The sequence below is a fragment of the Haliaeetus albicilla genome, chromosome 13, assembly GCF_947461875.1.
Source record: "Haliaeetus albicilla chromosome 13, bHalAlb1.1, whole genome shotgun sequence".
Taxonomy (NCBI): domain Eukaryota; kingdom Metazoa; phylum Chordata; class Aves; order Accipitriformes; family Accipitridae; genus Haliaeetus; species Haliaeetus albicilla.
This window is the reverse complement of record NC_091495.1, coordinates 23,602,072-23,624,993: the sequence shown is the minus strand read 5'-3', so window position 1 is coordinate 23,624,993 and position 22,922 is coordinate 23,602,072. Positions and strand designations below refer to the sequence as shown.

The window sequence follows — 22,922 nt, the reverse complement described above, 5'->3', positions numbered from 1 at the left end:
TTTTGTGCTTTAAGAAAATTATTTCTGAATAAAAGAATTACACGTTTTGATGGCCAGTCTGGTGCAGAATGGAAAGACTCAACCCTTTAACCCAGGTTTACTAGGTCAAGAACATTGTGTTAGCAAGTCTTGGGTTGTGGCCATTTTGAGATATGCGAAATTCTTGAGCTGTATGAGATAGGGTCAACACTTTGCTCTTTAAGTGTTTAAACACAGGAAGACAAACTCAAAATTTCATTTTACTCTTAGCTAATGTTTTAGGAATTTTTGTGGACTTGATTCCTAACTTCTCAACCCTTGAAGCTGTAAAAGCTTAAATGTCTACCTTTTCTATATGTAGCTGTTCTCTCATCTTAAAGACTACCTTAGGGCAGTAAATTGTTAGAATTCTGCACTGATAATGCAGTCTTAGAGCAGAATTTAGAAGAATGAATGTTGGTTTAGGCTTTCTCAGCTAAAAGAAAAGGATGTCTGCTTTCCTGTATAGGATTTGCTTCATGGAAGAGAATGTAGACTTGTTAAAATACAAGACAGCAGTTCTTTGGCTCTGAGACTTGTTGGTTTATTGCCAAGGCTGTGACATGTCTCCCTTCTCCCTCCTTCATTACATTCCTTGTAATGTTACATTAGCTGGACTGAGCTCTCCAGTGAAAGGATTTGAAATGTGAATTTGAGATTAATTGGTTGCTACGGTGCTTAAACAAGCATAGATTACTGTAGCATAGCAAGGCTGGCTTAGAAAATGGTTCTGTAACAAAGCTTGTGGCTTCTTTGCTTTCCCACTGAGTATTTTAAGTGCAGTCTACTTTGATTATAGAAAGAACCAAAAAGGAGCAGATAAAAAAAAAAAGTTCTAAGTTAAACTGAAAATTATATTGTGTCCTATTATATATGTGTGTGTGTATTTTAAAAATGAATCTTTAGAAGTACCGATTGATGACTTTCTCAAAATTGGAGAAGAGATGTTGGTAAGGCTGTTCCTTTCTGAATCCCTAGAGGTAGGAGGGATCTGGTATACTTCCAGTTGGCAGTTTCTTTCCTTTATTCTCAAGTGGTTTGTCAGACTATTGTAAATTTTGTTTTCCATAGTGGGGTTGAAATGACTGCAGTGATGTCATGCAAGCATTCCACTTTGAGTAAATAATTTAAAGTCCTAAGTCATTGTCTATAAAGTAAAAGTATTTTCAGTGTTAATGTAAGATAAATAATTAAGAAACCTAAGCAAATCAGAGGAAAAAAAAGCCTGAAGATTACTCAGTCATTAAAAAGTGAACTAGGGTAACAATGTAGATTAACAACTTCTGTCTTTAATGTAACCTGTTGGTAAAGGTATTGAAAAGAGTTTCAAATAACTTAGAAATTACCTTATTTGTGTAGTTTTAAAAGCTGAAATGTGATTCAAATAATTTCTGTCCTGGTTGTGTAGACTGAATAAGAATCTTTCTCAGGCAAGTGACTTCAATGCAAGCTGTCATTTAACCTTCTCTTCTTCTCTTTCCCTTCCTTTCCCTTTTTTTGCCCCTTTCATACCAACTGAAAACAAAAGCCCTACTTTTTTTAGTTTGCAAAGGAAACCTGCCATATGAGAACCAGGAATAAACTGATGAACTGACATCTCCCTGAATCTGAAGATAAACTGCTTGAATGCTTTCATTGCATTAAAAGGGAGAGAAGAATAGGTGACTGTCAGATGACAGTCACCACTGAGAGACAAATTCCCTGGAGAGCTACCTGGAGCCCATTAAGTAAAAGAATTACTGTAGGGAGTGTCATACAGGAAAGCATCCAAAGCAGAGAGAGGTTTTTATTGGACAAACAGAAGAATGGCTCATTGCTGCCCTGATGCAACTCCAGCAAGAAGCTCCCTCTGGGGAAAGAGGAAGATAACACGCGTTGGCATCACTGGAGGAATATCTAGTGTATTTGAGTGCTGTAGGATTAATGTAATTAACAAATTATTTTATTTCTGTGATTACAAATTGAATGGCATGGATTTACCAGCAGCTTTTCTCCTTAGATCATGGGAAGGATTATATTACTGGAATGTGTTTGGGGATAGTGTTAACTGGACATATGCATTTCAGGTGGGAGAGAATCAGAGTCTTTCAGATCTTGTTGGTATGGTGTACCAGGACAGCAAGAAACAAGGCAGAATTCACCATGACTTGGTAAAACGTTGAGACTCCAAGAGACAGTGATTTTTTAATTATTATTTTATTGTTTTGAGCAGACTTTTCCTTAAATACATGAATAGTTATTTTTCCTAATTCTATATTACATTATTTGTTTATAAACTTACTTAGGTTTCATGAAACTTGTAATTTTTTTTTTCATTCTTCTTTCAGCCAAAAATGCTGCATGCAGCTATTCTGAAGACGCTGGTTCTAGATGGTGAATCAGTCTATACCTTGACTTCTCATCCTATTTTGCTGCTTATAGCCAGGATAATCCTTGTGAATTTAAGACACAAACTTGCATCTCTTCAGGTAAGAAATGTGACTAATGATTATGACTGCCAGCTACTCATTCATTGGTTCTCTCATTCTTTTCTTCATACCTCACTGAATCTGTATAACTTCCATTTCTTTTTCTGTAGCTCTGAGGTTTTTCCCTCTAAGAAACAGTTCAGACAAAGTGATTATAATTAAACACAAGTATCTTTTTTTCTTAAAGATAAGCTATTTTCTCACTGTTTTCCCTAAAAGAGAAGAAAGATGCTTTCATTTCCTGGAAAAATTAGAAAATTTAATAGGAAGCAACTTTTTTAAAAGACACGTATTTTGTGACATTAGTTAGGGGGGGTGGGGGGAATATGCCCTATAATGCAGCATACATATATTATGTCCTTTTTAACAAGCTTTGGGATACTGTTAACCATTACTGTATGAATTCTAAGCCATGAGTTCTAGATGCCAAGGAAGTCCTCTCTTTTTTTTGTCATTGTCTTCTACCTCTTCTGCAGGTGTCCATGTGGAGGCTACCTTAATTCTTTGTTGTGCTTGTTACATTAAAAACAAGAAGATATGATGAACCTCCTCTTGAGAGGGTTTTTGTCACTACCTCCTTTGTAGTTTAGGAGCAGGCTGGTTGGTAGCAGGACTGTCTGGAGCTGGGGGACTTTTAACAGCAGCAACTTCTCCTTATTGCATTCCAGTTGAACAGAATTTGGCTGGAGATCAAAATGCCACATGGTCCCTCTTTATGCTTGGCTGACAACATGCATTCCCAGCTGGGTCTTTGTATGAGTGATGAATTAAACTGTGTGGGAGATGTTGGCTGTACTGCATTTCTGGAAGCCAAGTTCTTCCATCATTTTCCCTGTTATTCACAGATGAGTGCTGTGGAATTTCAGCAATTGGGTCAGTTAGGGAGGCAGTGAATGTACCTGGTATAGAGAGTTCCCTTGCTGCCTCCCCTCAGACTGACATAATGGGGGGCTGCCTTCTCCCAGTGCAGGTTCAATTATTTGTGGCTACATCAAGTTTGGATAGTAGTTCAAAGGCAACAACTGGTAAAAACTACTTTCATCAACAGGTCAATGTAGCAATTAAAGCTTGCCATTCTTTTTCTCTTGTTTCAGCTTGATTCAAAGGAAGTCTCTTAATATTTTTGCTTGTTTAAGATTAGTGCAAATAAATTTAAAATAGGGTGAAATACTCCAAAATATATTATCTAAAGCATTAATAAAGCCCTGTTTTATTTAAAAATGCTATTGTACATGGAAGATTAAATGCTTAAAAACCATCCAAAAATTCTTAACTTGGCTCCCAAAAAACTAACATTGCTGATAGAATATTGCACAGAGCTCAGCTAGATTACCTGAAACTTTATAAATAGGTTCTCTCTGATTCTAACATTTCTGAGTGGCAAGCATCAGGCCTCAGGAAATTGTATCATTAAGCTGGATACTTGGTTGTGTGGGAAAATGAATACTTCATTATATAAAGCTAAACTGAAGTAATTTGAAACTTCTTATTTGAATTGCCTTTAGATTTCTAAATAAGTGGTGAAATGTTGGGATTTGACCTTCTTCGCAAAGTCTGTTGTTTGTGTGCTTTTACTCTGTTCAGCTTGATATCAAAAGTCATCTTTCATTGCTTTTTGAAATAGATGCTATTATTCTTTTTGATAGTTCCTTTCTAGGAACATTACAGTTAACTACATGTGATTGGTTTAGATATTTATGCTTGAATAATGTACAGCCCTTAGGTCAGTCTGATGTAAGCATACCTGTATAAAAAGTTCAGAAGATGGGTGCTTCTCAGAAGCAATCAAACATCTGTTTCATAGAAAATGATTGGCATGCTAACAGTAGCAGAATAACTAGTAATCATTAGAGCCTGTGTAGAGGTATGCCCTATGTTCAGAGATTATAATTTTAAGTATAATTTTGAGAACAGAATATTATATTATCAGTTAGCTTTTCCATGCATTTCCACCTGGTGCAGCTAGAGAGGGATAAGATATGTTGGGGAACTTTTGTGTACCCAGCTTTCTAAAATCAGGTATGTCAGCTGTGATTCAGCTCTGCTATAGAATGATTACTTAGATCAGTAAGGTATTTGCCCTTCTGAAATTCCATGTACAAGCATGAATACTTTCAGTTGTGATTGCAAGGTGTTCTCATGAGCAGTTCTGGCCCTTTTCTACCTCTCAGTCTCCTTTTTACCCACTCTTGAAGAAATAAAAAAAGGTTAAACAGAACTGGGAAAAATACATAGAAGGGCAACACCAGATGATCGGACTTGGAAATATTACTGAAGACTGAGATCATGGCTGTCTATTAAAATCATGAATATGACACAAAAAGATAAGTAGGAAACAGCTTTTTTTTTTTTCTTATTTTTCTGTTACAAGAATTAGGAGGAGTGAAATCAAAGTAGCAAGTGGCTACTCCAAAATAAGCACACAGAAGTACTTCTTTTATCTTCTTTTCTCAGAGTTTTGTGCCAGATTGTGGTCGTAAAGATTTGCAGGGTTCAAAGAGCAGCTAGAGAAATTAACAGAGGAAAAGCCCATCAAACTCTTAGAGCACTGTAGAGCTGCTTGAATATGTTCATCTCTATGCTAGGTTACTGCTCACTTTTTATATAAACAGCTATTTTGGATGGGTTTATATTTTTTTAGAAATTAGAATCAAATAGATTACAAAATCTGTATTTTAAAGCCACTTACTTTTTTTTTCAAAAAGGATCTGTACTTTTTATTAACTTGAAGTATCTGTATTTTCTTTCAGACCTTGTCTTGGTGGACTCTAAGATGTGTGAATATTCACCAGCAGTTGTTAGAGGAGAGATCACCTGAGCTATTTACTCTTGCCCAGACCTGCATAAAACAAGGTATGTTTCCAATTACTCGGTTTCATCAGCTGTAAGACATCATGGGGGAGGGGAATTTGTAGGCACAACTCTTGCAACATGATGCTTATCAGATGCTTATGTAACTATGGATAGTAGAGAGGCAACAGAATTCACTTAAATTGACATGGGCTTATATGGCACATAGTATTTTCTGGCCTCTAAGATGAAAATGGGAATGTGTGATTCTAGACAAAGGTTTTCTTCCCCCGTGCTTAGCACTGTTAACATATCACAAGCTCACTTGAAGCCATTCTGTACAGTTTTCATTCCTTATTTAACTGAGCTCATTTGGGTTTGAAAAGGAAATGTCCTTGTTCTTCTGTATCTTCATGGGGAAGATAAACTTCTTTTTTCCTGTTTTCCCTATACCCATCTAAGTTTTGAAATTTGTTACCTCTCTGCATTATATGTAGAGAAAATAGACAACGTTAAAACTGAATTATGTAATATATATATTGATGTTTACAAAAGCATAACGTAGAAAGTTAAAATGTCAAATGTAATTATATCACTTGGCTTTTCTTCTAAGAGGAATAAACTCTTACGTAAACTGTTAATATCATTTGCTACAGCAATGGATAAAGCTGGAAAAAGGAGGCAAGCTTTTATGTACATTTGCCCCTCACCAGTTAGTTAGCTAAAGATTCTTCATTTAAGTTCACAAACCTGAAATTTCCAACCAATTACATTTAAGAAATTTTCTGTTGCATTTAGAGATGAGTTGTCATGTATGTTTTATTTTGACGAAGGCGGCAATTGTAAATTCCAAAGTTTCACATCTTCCCTCTCTTACCACACCTTAATGGAGCTTTTTTGATCTGAACCATATGTAGGTTCAGGCCATGCAAATTATATGTAAAATATGAAGTGAGTTTTGGTCCTTGAAGAACTTCCAAACAGGCAACAAAGATGTTAGCACAGTAATGAAACCAAGCAGAGGATTTTATTGGGTCCTCTGCAGTGAAGAAGCAACTGACTTAATGCTCTTACTGGATGCTGAAAGGACTGGAGTGGAAGGGATTTGTTGCAGTTGATGTAAACTAAGATTTTGGGAGGTTTTTATACTTTATTAGAGAATTTTGAACTAACTTATAGAGTTATCTTGCACAGGTATGGGAATCTTAAGATTAAATTCTACTTATTCTTTAGTCTGTAATTTTAAAATTTCTAGTTCTTGGAAAGTTGGAAGTGTTGCTGATTTGATGCACATATTAAAGTAATTGACAGGTGTAATTTAAGCACATCATGATAAATTTGTTGTCATGTTAATTTATAGGCTAAGGACTGGGAATGGGGGTTGGACTTTAACAGGTGTGAAAAATGAAATCTAAGTTGCATTTTTAATTTCCAAATTAAATTATAGCAAACTGAGTTTTACTTTAAAAATGTGTGTTGTCAGTGTAGTGGGTTTAGTTTTAAAAGTTTAGCCTTTTTAAATGCTTGTATTGAAAATAAAAATTCCTTAAAATGTGACTTCCAGGATATGTTGTAAAAGCTGATCTCTCACCTACTTCTCCTAGCCACTTTAAAAACAGAGTTGCAGAGAGGTGGTTAACTGTTCCAGAGAGGGCATTTTGCTTAGTTTGACGGTTAGGGGTAAGCTTTTTGAGACAAAATTGTTGTTGCTTAGTTTTAATATAGTAAGGCTTTGAATATTTGCGTGTTACATTGTACAGTACTTCTAGATTGTATATTTTCTAAATATTTGCCTAAAAATATCTATACATTTTGTATTATGAAATAAGTGGTGCTAGTGTATTTCATTCTGATAAGGAAGGTTAAGGAGATATGTTTGTAATATTTTTTTTAAAAAGCTTAGAAACTGTAAATAGTCATCTTCTCATTTCTAGGTAATTTTTTTGTTGTTCTGAGTATATGTTCCATAGATGCCCAGCATCAAAGATATTTGGATGCCAGTGGTTTTGCAGTTCTATTTGAGTACTGCAATTCTTGTTTGACAGAATAGTTTCATTATGTTAACTTTAGAGAATGCAGAGCACATGAAAACACTTGGGTTCTGTTAAGTAGGTAAAATTTGTAATAGAGAAATTTGTAGCACATTTATGTGACTCTTACTTTTTCTTCTTGGAAATACCTAAAAACTTGGAACAAAACTGAAAGAGACATAATCATAAAATTAATTAAAATTCATTTACTAGATGATACTGGGTAGACATACAGTAGTTTGTACAGCCCTGATCTGTGTAGAGGATGCTGCTGCATAGCCACAGATACTATATAAGTACTAAGATGTCTGTTTTCAGTGACCTGTTTTGAAACTCCTCCTGGATATGGTTTTCAGAGAGGGTGATGTCAAGTACACTTGAATCTGTAGTGAGTTTTTCCAGGCAGGTTTTGCTGCCTGCTGCCTCTAACAGTTTATTTACTTTCTAATTAAAGCCATCTGGTATTTCAAACAAGTACCCTCATATTCCATAAAATAAATACTTAATAAACCTTTTAAATAGTCTTTGATTAGGGGTTGAAAAACCCACTTGCTTTTTCTGTATCAACTTGACTAGAAAACTTTGTCTTAATTACTAGAGAAAAAGATATTCAAATTCAAGAGAAATGATCTTTTCTATTTAAAATATATTGTTCTCAAGTGTAAGGTTAACATCATTACCTGAACAGAAGACAGCTGCAGTGATTTCCTGCTGTTCTGAAGCAGCTGTTGTGCAAAACCAACAGGGCTCAGGGCCGTTTCCCATCCATTTGGTCCTGTGCCAAACATGGTATGGGATGCCAGAAGGATGTCTTAAGGAAGTCTGGGACATGGGTGCTTCTGTGCAGCTAAATCAATACTAGTAATGATGTGAAGCTTTCCACAAAGGTCCTTGAAGTCTCAAATGCCTAAACTTCCCAAATTTTGTGATTAGCACTGTAAGTAAATGATATTTAGATAGGTAGTGGTGAGATAATTTCTTGATGTATCAATTTAGTTCATTATAGCAGTATATATAGGGTTCTAGCACAAGTAATTTTATATTCAGATAATTGAAACTTGTTAGGTATGGAAAAATCAAGAAGTAACGTATGATTATAGACTATAACTTGGATTTTTCTTTGTAATTGAATCAGAATCATTCAGTTGGAAAGTTGCGTTTTTTGCGGTTTCTACATGTGTACCTGCACATTCAGTATCTCATAAGCTTTGTTGCACTGACAATGGCCCTTTCAGGATTTAGTGGCTCAAGCCATGCTAAAGAGTCAATGCAAATCTGTTTGCATTTGTATAAAATTCTTAGTGAATTTTTGAGTGCTTTTAATAATACCTCATAGAAAAAAATAATTATATTTTTTTCTTGTGTAAATACTATTTTTGTCCTTTGGGAAACCATCAGAGTGGCACTGTATATGTATAGAGTATGAAAAGCAGGTAAAGATGGCAAATGTCCCAAATCATTTACTGAAATTGTTCTTTGTAAAAAGAGTTGGTTTTTTTTTAAAAAAAGCTTTTGCTAGATAGACAGGTTTTTTATTGTCCTGTGGGCATTATTCTCTTTCTTTTTTTAAAAAGAGAATGTGTTTAATGATAAATATGGACAAAAGCATTCAAGCCTCAGATTGTTTCTTAATGAAGAGTGGACATTACTTAAACGTGAGGTTAACTTTTAGCTAACTTTCTCAGTTTTGAAGTGATACGTTTGAAATCGGCTTTGTGTTAAAAGCAGTGATTAAATTGAACAGACTTTGTTTTTAAATAGTTGTAGTCTCTTTAGGGTTTGTTTTTTTAAAGATTAAGATGTAATCTGGTGCATTTTCTATCCTACTTCAATTGAAAACCATTGGAGTAATATTTTTAAATTACCAGTTTGCTTTCTTTAAACAAAATATCTAAATTCAGACTTTGAAAAAAGTTAAGTTACTAACCAGGCTTTAACCATGCAAATTCTTATTTTCTGAATTAAAAAAGAATGTTATACTTGCTGTGTAAAAATATGTTCAGACTTAGCAGCTCTCTCTACTAATTGAAAGATTTTGAGGATTAACAAGTACTTAAAAAAACCCCAAAACACCTAGGAGGTTTAAACAATAAATATGTTCAGGCTAGAGTTGACTGCCAATGTCTAAATTCAGAAGTCATAGAAAAATGTTTAAAAAATCCTTGATGATACTAGTTTTTCATATAGTAAGACTTTTTACTGATCTTAATAGAGCGTGTTTGAAAAATTAAGCATCCGTTAAGTAACATAGCATCTGTGTTAATCTTGGGTGCTGGTCTTTTTAGGTACTGTGATGCTGTGAGTTTTGAAAGAATTCTATTATGTAAATACCTTCTGGTAAAATAAAGCCCAAAGCAAAAAAAGTTTACATCTAAAAATAATTCACAGGGATTGATTTCAACTTAATGGTCTGTATTTTACTATGCAAGAATATTCTTTTGTCATTTACTGTATTTTTATAGGTAGAATTTAAATATAAGAAATACAAATGCTTCTATGCTGGATGAAAAAGTATCAAGTCTTCTTTCCTAAAGATTTCAGTTTTATTTACAAAGGTATTTTCTCCTGTTCAGATGAAGAGCATGATCATTATCACTCAGCGAATCAGTAATTATTTAAAAAAAAAAAAAAAAAGAAAAAACCCACCCACAAACAAACAAAAACCCCTAAAGAATCCTAAGTCCCCATTCAGTGCTCAGTCTGCTGGTGAAGCTTTTTCTCATTTGAAACCTGCTACTTGAGGATATTACCTCAGTATCCTGTATTCTGAGTTCCTATGTTCTTTAGCAGGTCCAAGACAGTTGTTTAATTCCTGCAAGAATAATATATCCCAATTTAGCTTTGCTGTAAAATATAAGAAAAAACATAAACTTTTCTTTGTTCTAGTAGTAATCCTTTGATACAAAACTTGAAAAATACTTTAAGTAGTGCATATCTTTTATACACTGACTGTGGATTTTACATGTGTGGAGATGTGAAGAACAACAGGTTTGCTTTAAGCATAACTCTTTCTCTCCTGGTGTTTTAAATGTATTTTAAAAATGTCATTCTCCTGGACTGCATCCTGATAGCTTTTCTTTTTCTTAATTTGCAGTGACAGAAGCAGAAACTTTGTTCACAGGTGGTGAAGGCTGGCACTTAGCAGTTCAGTTCCATCTTGAGTCTGCCTATACATTTTTGTATTACTATGAGTATAAAAAAGCTAAACAATGTTTCAGTGCAGCTAAAGACATAACAAAACTGCAGATTAATCTGACAGGTAAGTTTTGCTTGTACAGTCTATGAGGATGGTTGGTTGGACCAAGCTACCCTACGATTTGTTGGGGGTTTTTTATGTACCGAAGTAAAAGAACTATATTTTGAACGATCTTTACTTTTAACTGGTCGGACTTACTTGTCTTCTAAGAATTAGCATTGCTTAGAAAAGGGAAGAGAAATATACCATCTGGTTATAGTATCATCCCTAATATGCGGGTCTGAGCAGGTGTAGTATTATGATCCTTCCTTCTCGTGTTTCATATAAAATTCTAGGTCTAGTTGTCTGTGTTACAGGACTTCTGAAACTAGTTGGTGTCATGATGAATATTTTTGTTTATTTGGAGGCACTTATAAAGAAGTCTGCATGATGATTTGATGCAGTTTTTCACCTTTTATGCCTAGATCTACTCCATGTAAATAGCATTTAAAAGTCACTTCCAGGACTGTTATCATCGTAGGAAATAAGTAGAAAAGTCAAATTTCTGATGAACAGAAATATCAAAGCTTCAATCACTATGGAGACTTTATAATTATCCTTTCAGAACCTATTCTTTGGAGTCAGGAAGGTCAGATTGCTGCACTTGTAACTTCATTTAAAATTACATGTATGGGACTGGTCTAGCTGGTCCTGCTAGGTAATCAAAATTACATAAAATGCACACTTCTTCTGTGTAAGAACTTGCGGTTGTGCCTGAGTAGAAATGCAAAAACCTTTATGTAGGTGTTTTCTATAGACTTATTAGTGGAAAGGAGTAAGGAACTGAAACTTGCAGCCTCTTTTCCTATCCTATTATACCACTGTATGTCACAAGGCTAGCTGTTCCTTTATATTTATATTGGAGCTGCACCTACCCCTGCTTATATCCTGAGTCAGTTTAATATTTTAAAAAAAACCAACAAAAAACTCCCCAAAAAAACAAACCACAAGCAACTTTTGTGGAACTCCATGCTCACTTTTTCAAAGGTTTTAAAGGTTTACTTTGAAAAATCTGTAATGAAAATCTTGTGGCATAATGTTTTTGCACAACTATGAATTGATCATATTCAGTGGTATCTGCTTAAAACATAGGAGAAATTTCCATATATTTGTTTAAAGAGTTCCATGTGTTTCAGTTGATCCTACCCTTTTTTCCAATGCACAACATATACTGTATTTGTGACAAGTTCCATGTGTGGCATGTACTGCAAACTTGATATTATAGGGTGGTTTTGTTTAAAATTAATGTAAATTTTTCTTGTTTATTATTAAAAGCATCAGTGCCTGTGATGATGCTCAAGCTATAAAAATTTAATTAACTAAGAACAAGTAAAATCAAAATGGCAGGTGGCTACTCACAGATATTACTAAATTTACAGCTATGTATTGGAAGTTTTTTCCCTTTAAAGGAGACCTTTAGATTTTGGATTAATAATTTCCTTAAATCTAACCTAGGAAAAAACCTGCTGTTTGGAGGGGAAAAAAAAAAAAGTTTGGATGCAGTGGAATTTTATGGGTTTTTTTTGGTTTTTTTTTTTATTTCTTTACCAAGAGGTTATGCTAGTCCCAGAGGGAGACTCTGATGATATAGTCTCTTGGAAAAATGTTGTGAAACTCCTAAAAGTTCTGTGGTTTATCTCCATAAATCTATTAGAATAGTTATGAAGGATGTCTAACCTGAAGGCAAATGAACTAAACTGAATGTGTGGGAATTATTGGCATTCTAGACAAATTCATTTGACATGCATGTTTTGGCTAAATGGAAGGAATGTTACATCATCAAAAAAGACTTTGCTTTAGTGTAAAAATTCAACCTCTAGCAAAGACATTTTTAAGGCTTTTGGAAGGGATTTCCTTTTTAGGAATGGATTTTAATAGGTTTTTATTCCTTAATGGTTGTAATCCTTACTAGTTGAACATTTTATGACAGCATGGAAACTTACGCTGTTCTTAAAGAGAGAATTTAGAACCAATATTTTCCAAACTTATTTTAGAAATGTGTGAATAAATCATACTTGTTTTGGGTTGTATCCTTTTTTAAGTCCCATTAATCCAGGTCTGTGCTGTATTCATCATTTATTAAAAAGCATCCTTATATCCCTCACAATGAGTCACAACCATCAATAACTCCACAAAACAATTTCCAGTAAAAGAGAAGACTGTGGTCCTTCTTACATATAAATTTACTAAAATGAAGGTTAGTAATCCAAAATAAACTTAGAAGATTAATAATGCTGAACTCTGAGATCTGCATATTGTCTGCTTATTGTTTTCATGCCCAGTAATGCATCCCTGGGAACTTCTAATATGGAACAGAAAGTAAAGTCTCTGTGTAGATTCCATCTCTTTTTCTGAGGATTTATGGTGGTATAAAGCAAGCAAACTGTTCCCCCAGCTTAAACACATATGATATATATTTTCCAAATAAAAATGATTATGTTTTGTCCCTGTAATAGCAAGGAATTCTTTGCTTTAAAAAATGGGGTAGGGGGTGTGTGCATCTCAGAGCATAAAAAAATCAGTTTCTGGGTGGTAGCAAGTAAATTTCTCAGTAACCAGCATAGCTTTGCAAATGTTTTATTCAGCTGTTTAAGCAGTAAGGCATAATAGGAAGTGAATTACAGCATAATGGTTTTCAAGCATTATTAAAATTGGAAATTGAGTGCTACTGTGTAAAATTGGTATGAATCATTATCCAGTATTTCTCTCTGCATGTCTCTCTTCTCTGCAGTGTGCCTTGTGATTTTTAAGGTGGTATTTTTAGAACCTTTTTCATTTTTTTCATAAACTCTTAACACAGGCCTTTCCCATTAAAAGGGATGATTGGAGGAAAGGAGAAATCAGTTTAATATCTGGTTTCCCTACTGCTCTTTTTCCACCTCCAGGAAGAAAAGGGAGTGAGTGCTATTTCAGTGCCTGTGCCAGGTGATTATTACTGACAGTGGCCTCATCCTCACACCTTTGTCACATGAGCAGCCAGTCATCTTTACCTCAAAGATTTTTATGCCCTGCAAAATGTTCAAAATGATAATGAAATTAACAACTTAATCTTAACTGGTTCTGCAAAAGCAGCAGTGGATCAGCATTCAGTCCTCTGTTTCTGTTATTTGACTTTCACATTTCACATTATCTGAGCATTGTATCATACTAATACTAAGTAAGCAAACCTCCAAATTTTATAGAGTAATTTTTAGCTCCATTTTGACTCTGGTTAGGATTGTGTTATTTGAAGTTACTGTCCTGAAATTGTTCTATGATTTCTGATTGCAGCTTGCAAACAGGTTGAGGAAGCCTGTTTGAGGAAGAACAGACATGTTTTTCTTTTCAATTTGGTATAAATGTCAATTGCCACATTGATAACTAGTAAAAGTTGTCTGAGGGTCAAATAAAGAACTGAAGAAACAACACAGGAATTTCACATTGTGCGTTCTGAATATTGATTAATTCAGTGGTCAGCCTTTATTGGTTTGCTGTTTCACGCTCTCCCATGTTACTTTTACAGTATCTTATGTGTTGTATTATGGTAATGTCATGTCTGTGATCCCTCTTCATAGACCTAAGTCTTCAAATGAAGATCTGAAATATTTAAAATGATGGCCTGTAAGATATTACAGGTTTTTCATTTGCCTAAATGTCTCTATGTTGTCATTAACTTTTAGCAGGCAAATCGAACAGTTGTTTGTGGTTTATTGCTAGGGAATAAGTAGGGAACTGATGAAACTTGATGACTGTGAGTTTTCAAGAGACAATATGGTGGGTTATGGGGAATTTACTGAAAAGTGGCTTTGCAAGACCTATCTGGCTGTGTTTGTATGTTTGTAATGTATATTTCTTTTGCATGTCATAGCTAGCAGTAAGAATGCATATAGTTTGCTGCAAACAGATCGAGCAGAGTGAAATGACTGCTAAATTTCGTAGGTTAATTCTCAGTGTGTTTCTCTTTCTATTTTGCTTTTTTTGTGAGTAACTTTCTAGTATATGATGGAATACTTGGTTTTAGTGTTCATTAATATAAACTTATATTAATTTTCTATAGGTGCTTTGGGGAAGAGAACACGATTTCAGGAAAAATATGTTGCACAGCTTATTTTGGATGTCCAAAGAACAGATGAATTCCTCCTTCCTCACAATGAACTAAGTCCAGCTCCAACACCTCTAGAAAACTTAACAATGGTATGTATTTGACAAAAACTGGTTTAATTTCTTGAAATGAAAATGTTCTGAACCTTTTCTTGGGTGTCTGCAAGGGAAAAGCATGTGGTGCCTAGGAGAAACTTAATTATGATTTCTGAAAGATTTTGGAAAAGATGTGGGGCAGTTGTTTGCCTAATAGTAAAGAACATGGGGTAAAACAACATATGACTGTCTGCAAGACAGATGTGGCTACTCAAGTAAAAGCTGTTTGCAAATGTGATCTACAGTTTATGTATTAATTTCTAGTGCCTAAGAATGATGAAGTTAGGAGAACAGGTGAGACAGATTTCAAAATATTCTGCAAGGCATCAGAGAAATGCACAAACATGTTTAGTAACAGTGTGAAGATAGGAAATTGGTCTAGGTATTCCTACTGACATGAATTATGTGACTTGGCCCTACTGGTCCTAAGGGTGTGCATGATGAATTCAATTTGTTCAACAACCACTGAATTGTTTCAGGATGGCATTTTGCCTTCATGAGGAGAAGTTCTGGTTGGGATTTAAAGTTATTTCAACTTCCTAAAGAAGCCAGAGATAAATTGAGGCATTATGGTCCAAGATTTATCCTTCAAGTTGGAGAGCTTTTATCAATAAAGGTTATGCCTTGATAGACTTCCAGGTGAAGCAGGGATCTTAAGTAAAAGAATTTGACAATACTTCTCTATTTCTAAATTGAACCACAAATATCTTAGGAGACTATCCTAGCTTTTTTTGTTTGTCCATTACTATGTCATTAGTGTTGTATTTGATTTGATGAAAAGAGATTGACTGCATACATGTCACAACTTAGAACGATGTATAGCAACCCATTTAAGGATAGTGAGAGCTCAGGGGAGGCCACTTGGTGAGTGTCAGGCTTAGTTGTAGACTTCAAGTACAACTTACCTAGAACTAAATTAGAGGATGCATTGTTCTCAGAGAGTCCGTAACTGGGATATTGTTTGACTATTTTTTCCAGTTATTTGCAACTTTCTGAAGAATTTGCCTTTGTAGTCTATATCTGATAAGTACTTTAGTTTGGAATAAAATAATGACATCATCTCAGTAAAAAAGGGAACACTGTTTTAGGCTCTAGGTGTAACCTGGAATGAGATATGTTATCCTTGCCAATAAAATACTGTATGCATATGCCCTTTTAGTGAACAGACCCAAAGATACTGAAGTAAGTTTAGCAGAGAGTTTGAGAAAGAAAATTGGCGTGTTTGGAACCTTTAAAAATTAGTCATGCTTATGTTAGCCACAGTTTCCTACTAAAATTTTACTGAATGTATCTTGAAAATAATGCCAGAGAAAGTAAGCAGGTCTGCTCTTACTGAAAAGTAAAAATGTGATGCTAGAAAGGACTTGAGAGGGTTTGGCTATAGGGAGGGTGTTGAATTTTGTGCAAGTCTGAGCAACTGTGTCGCATAAATCTGTCATACGTTACTCGGGCTGCCTATTAAGGAAAGTTAGCCATTCTGTTCCAACAGTCCACTTCTGGGGAAAAAAAAAATTAAAAATCAGAACCTTTTATTTCTGCATTTTGTGCGCGTCAGATGTTCTAGAAAATAGTATTAATAGAACCATGTGCCGCTTTGAGGAAGACCTGGGGTATTTGAAGTTCAGATATTTTATTAACATCATGTGTGAGTGTTCTGTCACAGATATTAGACCAGGCTTGACTAAGTAGACTCTCCAGTTCATGTTTGTGTTGAATTACCAGTTAAAGGTTTGGGGTTTTTCCCCTTTTTCTAGCATGTCTTTATTGATAATGTAGTACCAAAATACAACTTATTCATGTAATTTGTCAGTCTTAACTTAATATTGAGTCCTAGTGTTTCTTTTGCCAGGTCTGGTCTCAAATTTGACAGACTTGGGTGTATTTTGAAGTTCTTTTAGCTAAAATTGGAATTAATGCTATTCTTCATCTGCCAAAAACTACCAACAACATCATTGCATCTCTGTCTAAGTTTAGGACAGATGCTTGGTGTATCTTGTATACTTTTAAAAGACTATTCATGGCAAATGCATAGAAGCTAAGTCTTGAGAGGTGCTGAGAATCTCCACAGAATTAATGTATACGTATAGAAAGCTAAAAGGCCTGTGATCATGCTGCGATCACACCTCTCAAGTGTTCTGATTTTACATCTGCCATCCACAGATAAAGGAAAATACTCTATTTGTCTAAAGATAGGAATTGTTCTGGATGAGTGGAAGATTTCTTAAGAGAACTATACTCTGCCAGTATGTATAAAGGTCAAGTTGAGACTGGTCACGCCTAATTTTCATCTTCTTTGGAGTGCTTATTTGTATGGTCTTAAAGTTTTCCCCCTATTATTGTTCAGTAAGAAGATTGAACATGTTATTTTGCAATTAAGCAGTCAGTAATTTAATTCCATTAAAAATACAACCCGTACAGCAATGTGACCAATTGTTGGACTGGTACCTGGGCTGATTTCTTGTCAAGCACTTCCTGCTTCCCTCTGGTGCTGAGCAATTATGTTATCTGTTCTCTCAAATGGCACTAGAAGGAAAACTATTTGCATTTCAAAATAAATATTTGAGATTGTAAATTCAAAGCTTTGCTCACAGGTCAGTTTCTGTGACCTGTCATCTCAGGCTTGAGGTGATGCATAAGGACTCTTGATATGAAGTAGTTTTTTAAAATAGTTTGATTAGTTTTAAAAAATTCAGAGCTGTTTTTGTTTTGAGGGAATGAGGAATTTCTTTTAAAACTCTAGCGTACACTTGCAGTGCAGTTCAGTTGATCAATATTCATAGTGAAGTTAAAGCAATCAGTATTGTTTATACAGACTAGATTTTAAAGATTATGTAGACCAGAAGCTGGAAATTTTTAACTAATTGCCTTATAAATTAAATTGTAATTTATGTTACATCTAATGAAGTGGTATCATTATACTAGCATAGTGCTGTGTTCTAAAATAATTTTCATCTGGAAGTGGTAGATAATCCTTATATATGCTAATGTAGTAAGAGAAGAAAATGATGGTATTAAATATGCCTTCAAGAGTGGGAATATCTTCATTATCCCCTTAAATAAAATAAACTTATTTTCTTCACATTTGCTGTCAAATCACAGTTTAGTTTCATTTATATAGTGATAAAATACTGTCAATGAATGAAGATAACCCACTTCAAAGCATTCCTGTTCACTTTTTGTTCTTCTGTGGACCCTCATGTTGACCTTGCCAATGGAAGATATTATATTCATTGGAAACAGCTATTACTAGGACATAGAAGAGAAACAAATAGGAAGTTCAAAAACTGTTAATATAAATCCATTTTCTGTTTTTAATAGATTATAAAAAATACTACTGGTAGCTAAAACCCAGTAGTACAAGAATTAGTTTTAAGGACTGGTTTTTTTGTTAGTTTTGGGTTTTTTTCAAGGGAAGGAGAAATAGTATTACAGCTACCTCCTCCTTGCTTGCAGCCAAAGGAATCTTTTGTTGTTTGCAAACAAATGCAAATTCTATAAACATAGTAATTTATACTTTTCAGCCACAGATTATATGACTTTCTTCTTTAAGTTAAATGACAGACAATGAACTTCAGGTAGCATGCTTGTTTGTAAAAGTTAAACTGAATACTCCTTAAACAATACGTTCCAGAGGAAATTTGATGGAAAGTCACAAGTACTTCTCCAGCAGCAAACCTTTCAGAATACCCCTTCTTGCCTTTACCAGGTGTCCTCATTTCAGCTGGGATAGAGTTAATTTTCTTTCTAGTAGCTGGTATAGTGTTATGTCTTGGATTTAGTATGAGAATAATGTTGGTAACATGCTGATGTTTTCAGTTGTTGCTAAGTAATGTTTAGACTAAGTAAGGATTTTTCAGCTTCTCATGCCCAGCCAGCAAGAAGGCTGGAAGGTCACAAGAATTTGGGAGGGGACAAGGCCAGGATAGCTAACCCAAACTGGCCAAAGGGATATAGTCCATACCATGTTGATGTCATGTCTAGTATATAAACTGGGGGGAGTTGGCCTGGGGAGGTGGATCGCTGCTCGGGAACTAACTGGGTATCAGTCAGCGGGTGGTGAGCATTTGCTTTGGGAATCACTTGTATTGTATATTCTAATGCTTTTATTATTATTATTGTCATTTTATTATTGTTATTCTTATCATTTTTAGTTTCTTCCTTTCTGTTCTACTAAACTGTTCTTATCTCAACCCATGGGTTTTACTTTTTTTCCCCTGATTCTCTTCCCTCATCCCACTGGGTAGGGGGGAAGTGAGCAAGTGGCTCCGTGGTGCTTAGCTGCTGGCTGGAGTTAAACCACAATACCAGGACGAAGTACCTGGAGGTGCTGCCTCAGTGGGTTTTTTTTCAATCTATGTTTCATTAATTTGTACAACTCCTTTAAAAAAAAAAAAAAAAGAAAAGAAAAAAAAACAAGGAAAAAAGAGGAGGACCAGTTCCCTGTATAAGGAATTTAACTGTACTGGCAGAAGGCATCTTTCCTTAGTTGCACTTTGCTGATACTTAAAAAGAAATCCATACATTCCTAGAGGTCCATGGTCACTAGCCTGAAAACCTGCATGTTAGGAAGGCATTTAAAACTAATCTGGTTTAGCTTGTCTGTATGTATTATATATGAAATAGAGGAGGAAATTGTTGATAATACTATGAGCAACAATTTTAGAAGGAAAATTCCCTTCAGCCCTTATTTAAGTAGAAAATCAATATTCAGGTAACCTTAAAGTTGCTCTGATTGCTCTTCCTCCTGCATGACAACCAGTATACTCGTAGCAAAAGTAGTTTGGATGATGATTCCTTCTGCTGGCTTAGTCAGTTATTCTATCATAATCATGGTAAATTGCTTTCCATTGTGTCGTTTGTATTATCCTTTTTCAAGCAAGTCTATATCTTTTCATACTTTGAAGGCATAAATTTCTCTGCAACTGTTTCTATCTATTTTAAAATATTTTTTTCTCCTCCAACAGAATTATGATTTAAATGATGATACACTGCTTAATGAGATGAAATTAGCAGATGCTGATCAGTACAAGGTGCCTGATTTGTGTGCCGAAGAGCTTGCTGTAATCCTTGGAATATGGTAAGTTAGTTCACAATTACTTAAAAATAATACTGCATGAATCATTGTGATAATGAAATAATGAAGTGGTGAGTTGATGGGACTTTTTTTCCTTCCTTACATAGCCTGGCTAAAATGCTAAAAGATTTGCATTATACATGGATAGCATTTTCAGTTACCTCAGAGTGAACGTTAGTGTCCAGTTCAGAATTTCAGCAATGTTTCATTAATTGCTACATTGTTCTTTTATCCTGGAAGATCATCTTGTTCTTTGTGTCTCAGATTAATCATGTTTCAAATGTCAGGTGGCATTAGCTACCATACAGTGATAACACTGGTAAATTTTGAAAACATATTTCAGGGTCTGCAATGGTCAGCTTACTATGCGGATCAACCATGTCTTTCAAGCAAAAAGCTGTCCTGCTGTTCAGTGCAATGGGAATACTTGTATAAATTCACAGTGTCCATTGCTAGATATAAGCTATAGTAAAAAGTCCTTGTGGTTTGCACCTAAGTTTTTTTTTCTTTTCCTGGCTTTCAGAAATTATGTGCTACATGGGTGTTAGAAATGGCACAGAAGAGCAAAAAGCAGCTTGAGATTTGAGGATCATAAGCTGGCTGCTAATGAATAGCCTTATTTTCTAATAGAAAAATACTTTTTCTATGACGTAGTGTCATTTAGCAAATGATAGTTATCACACAATATTTTGTGTGTGATTTGTTTCAGAAGTGTTAGTATGTCAAAGTAAAAATGATGATGTTGATGCAGTATTGTGGTGGGTTGACCCTGACTGAATGCCAGGTGCCCACCAAAGCTGCTCTATCACCGCCCCCCCTCAGCTACACAGGGGAGAGAAAATATAATGAAAGGCTTGTGGGTCGAGATAAGGGCAGGGAGAGATCACTCACCAATTACCGTCACAGGCAAAACAGACTCGACTTGGGGAAAATTAATTTAATTTATTACCAATCCAATCAGAGTAGGGTAATGAGAAATAAACCCAAATCTTAAAACACCTTCCCCCCACCCCTCATTCTTCCTGGGCACTGCTTCACTCCCAGATTCTCTACCTACCCCCCCGCCAGCAGCACAGGAGGATGGGGAATGGGGGTTGCGGTCAGTTCATCACACATCGTTTCTGCTGCTCCTTCCTCCTCAGAGGCAGGACTCCTCACACTCTTCCCCTGCTCCAGCGTGGGGTCCCTCCCACAGGAGGCAGTCCTCCACAGACTTCTCCAACATGAGTCCTTCCCACAGGCTGCAGTTCTTCACAGGCTGCTCCAACATGGGTCCCTTCCACAGGGTGCAGTCCTTCAGGCACAGGCTGCTCCAGCGTGGGTCCCCCGTGGGTTCACAAGTCCTGCCAGAAAACCTGCTCCAGCATGGGCTGCTCTCTCCGCGGGTCCGCAGGTCCTGCCAGGACCCTGCTCCAGCACGGGCTTCCCACGGGGTCACAGCCTCCTTCGGGCACTCACCTGCTCTGGCGTGGGGACTTCCGCGGGCTGCAGGTGGATATCTGCTCCACTGTGGACCTCCCTGGGCTGGGGGACAGCCTGCCTCACCATGGTCTTCCCCACGGGCTGCAGGGGAATCTCTGCTTCAGCGCCTGGAGCACCTCCTCCCCCTCCTTCTTCACTGACCTGGAGGTCTGCAGGGTTGTTTCTCTCACGTGTTCTCCCTCCTCTCTCTGGCTGCAGTTTCTGTGTCGCAGCAACTTTTTTTCCCTTCTTAAATATGTCATCCCAGAGGCGCTACCACTGTCACTTATTGGCTCGGCCTTTGCCAGCGGCGGGTCCCTCTTGGAGCCGGCTGGCATTGGCTCTGTCGGACACAGGGGAAGCTTCTAGCAGCTTCTCACAGAAGCCACTCCTGTAGCTCCCCCCCCCACCCCAACCTTGCCATGCAAACCCAATACAAGTAATCATCATTTATACCTCTCAAAGCCCTTTTCTGATCTGAGCTGCAAAATGGTGGAATCTGCAGTACTGCTGAAATATCTTGCCCAAGCCAGAAGAAGGGCAGGAGGTGAACAATAAATGAATCCTAGTTCCCAAGTCTCAGACCAGTGTTTCCTGTGCAGGGGCACATGGATGTTACAAGATCTATCTTTGTGATAGAGAGACAGCAATAGTAGGCCAGCAAAAGGCTAGTGAGACGATTCAATGGCATAAGCTAACAACCCAGCATTTGGAAGTATTTTCTTTGTGGTGGGGGGCTTTTTGCTTGTTTTGTAGCACACATTATATTTCTCTCCCCTCTTTCCCCACTTGCCAAAATTTTCAGTTATTTTTCCCTTTCTTGTCCCATAAAGTGCAGTGGAAATCATTAGTGGAGAGAAGATTGTTTCCTTTCATATGCCCATTTCTCAGACTGTAGCTTTTTGAAGGGCCAGACACTTGCTTGGCTATATAGTTGAAGTCAAATGTGAAGTTGCATGTCTGTGGTTTCAGCTATGGCCTTTAACCATTCAGCCCATCCACTGTAATCAGGAATTCATGAGTGGAATACGTACTGTGGCTTTGTATTTTCTTTATTCCCCAAGTCTTAAACTTGTTTTCTATTCAAGGCCACATCTACATCCAGTCTGAGGACAAAGAAGTGGAGTGAACAGTGGGTTGACATATGTTCTTGGCCCAGTGACTTTCAGTCTTTCACACTGACTCAAGTCAAGGCAAAGCCTTCCCCTTCCTGAGAAGCATTTTCATGCACACTTTGTTTTTTAACACAGTATTGTCTTATATTCATAGAATCATAGAATGGTTTGGGTTGGAAGGGACCTTAAAGATCACCTAGTTCAAACCCTCCTGCCATGGGCAGGGACACCTTCCACTAGACCAGGTTGCTCAAAGCCCCATCCAGCCTGGCCTTGAACACTTCCAGGGATGAGGCATCCACAACTTCTCTGGGTAACCCGTTCCAGTGTCTTCACCACTCTCACAGTGAAGAATCTCTTCCTAATATCTAATCTGAATCCACCCTCTTTCTGTTTAAAGCCATTACCCCTTGTCCTATCACTACATACCCTTGTAAAAAGTCCCTCCCCATCTTTCTTGTAGGCCCCCTTTAAGTACTGTAAGGCTTCCATAAGGTGTCCCCAGATCCTTTTCTTCTCCAGGCTGAATAACCCCAAATCTCTCAGCTCTCTCAC

General features: G+C 36.4%; 1 protein-coding gene across 2 annotated transcripts in view; it reads left to right on the top strand.

Annotated features, from left to right (window-relative positions):
- Positions 1 to 22,922, top strand: part of TTC27 (tetratricopeptide repeat domain 27) — a 142,282-nt gene that overhangs the window by 14,998 nt on the left and 104,362 nt on the right. For both annotated transcript variants that reach the window (XM_069800479.1, XM_069800480.1), the window contains 5 exons: positions 2,346 to 2,486; positions 5,237 to 5,339; positions 10,401 to 10,565; positions 14,578 to 14,714; positions 19,682 to 19,794. In XM_069800479.1, coding sequence (XP_069656580.1) covers positions 2,346 to 2,486; positions 5,237 to 5,339; positions 10,401 to 10,565; positions 14,578 to 14,714; positions 19,682 to 19,794 — 659 coding nt within the window. The remainder of the gene's footprint in view (positions 1 to 2,345; positions 2,487 to 5,236; positions 5,340 to 10,400; positions 10,566 to 14,577; positions 14,715 to 19,681; positions 19,795 to 22,922) is intronic.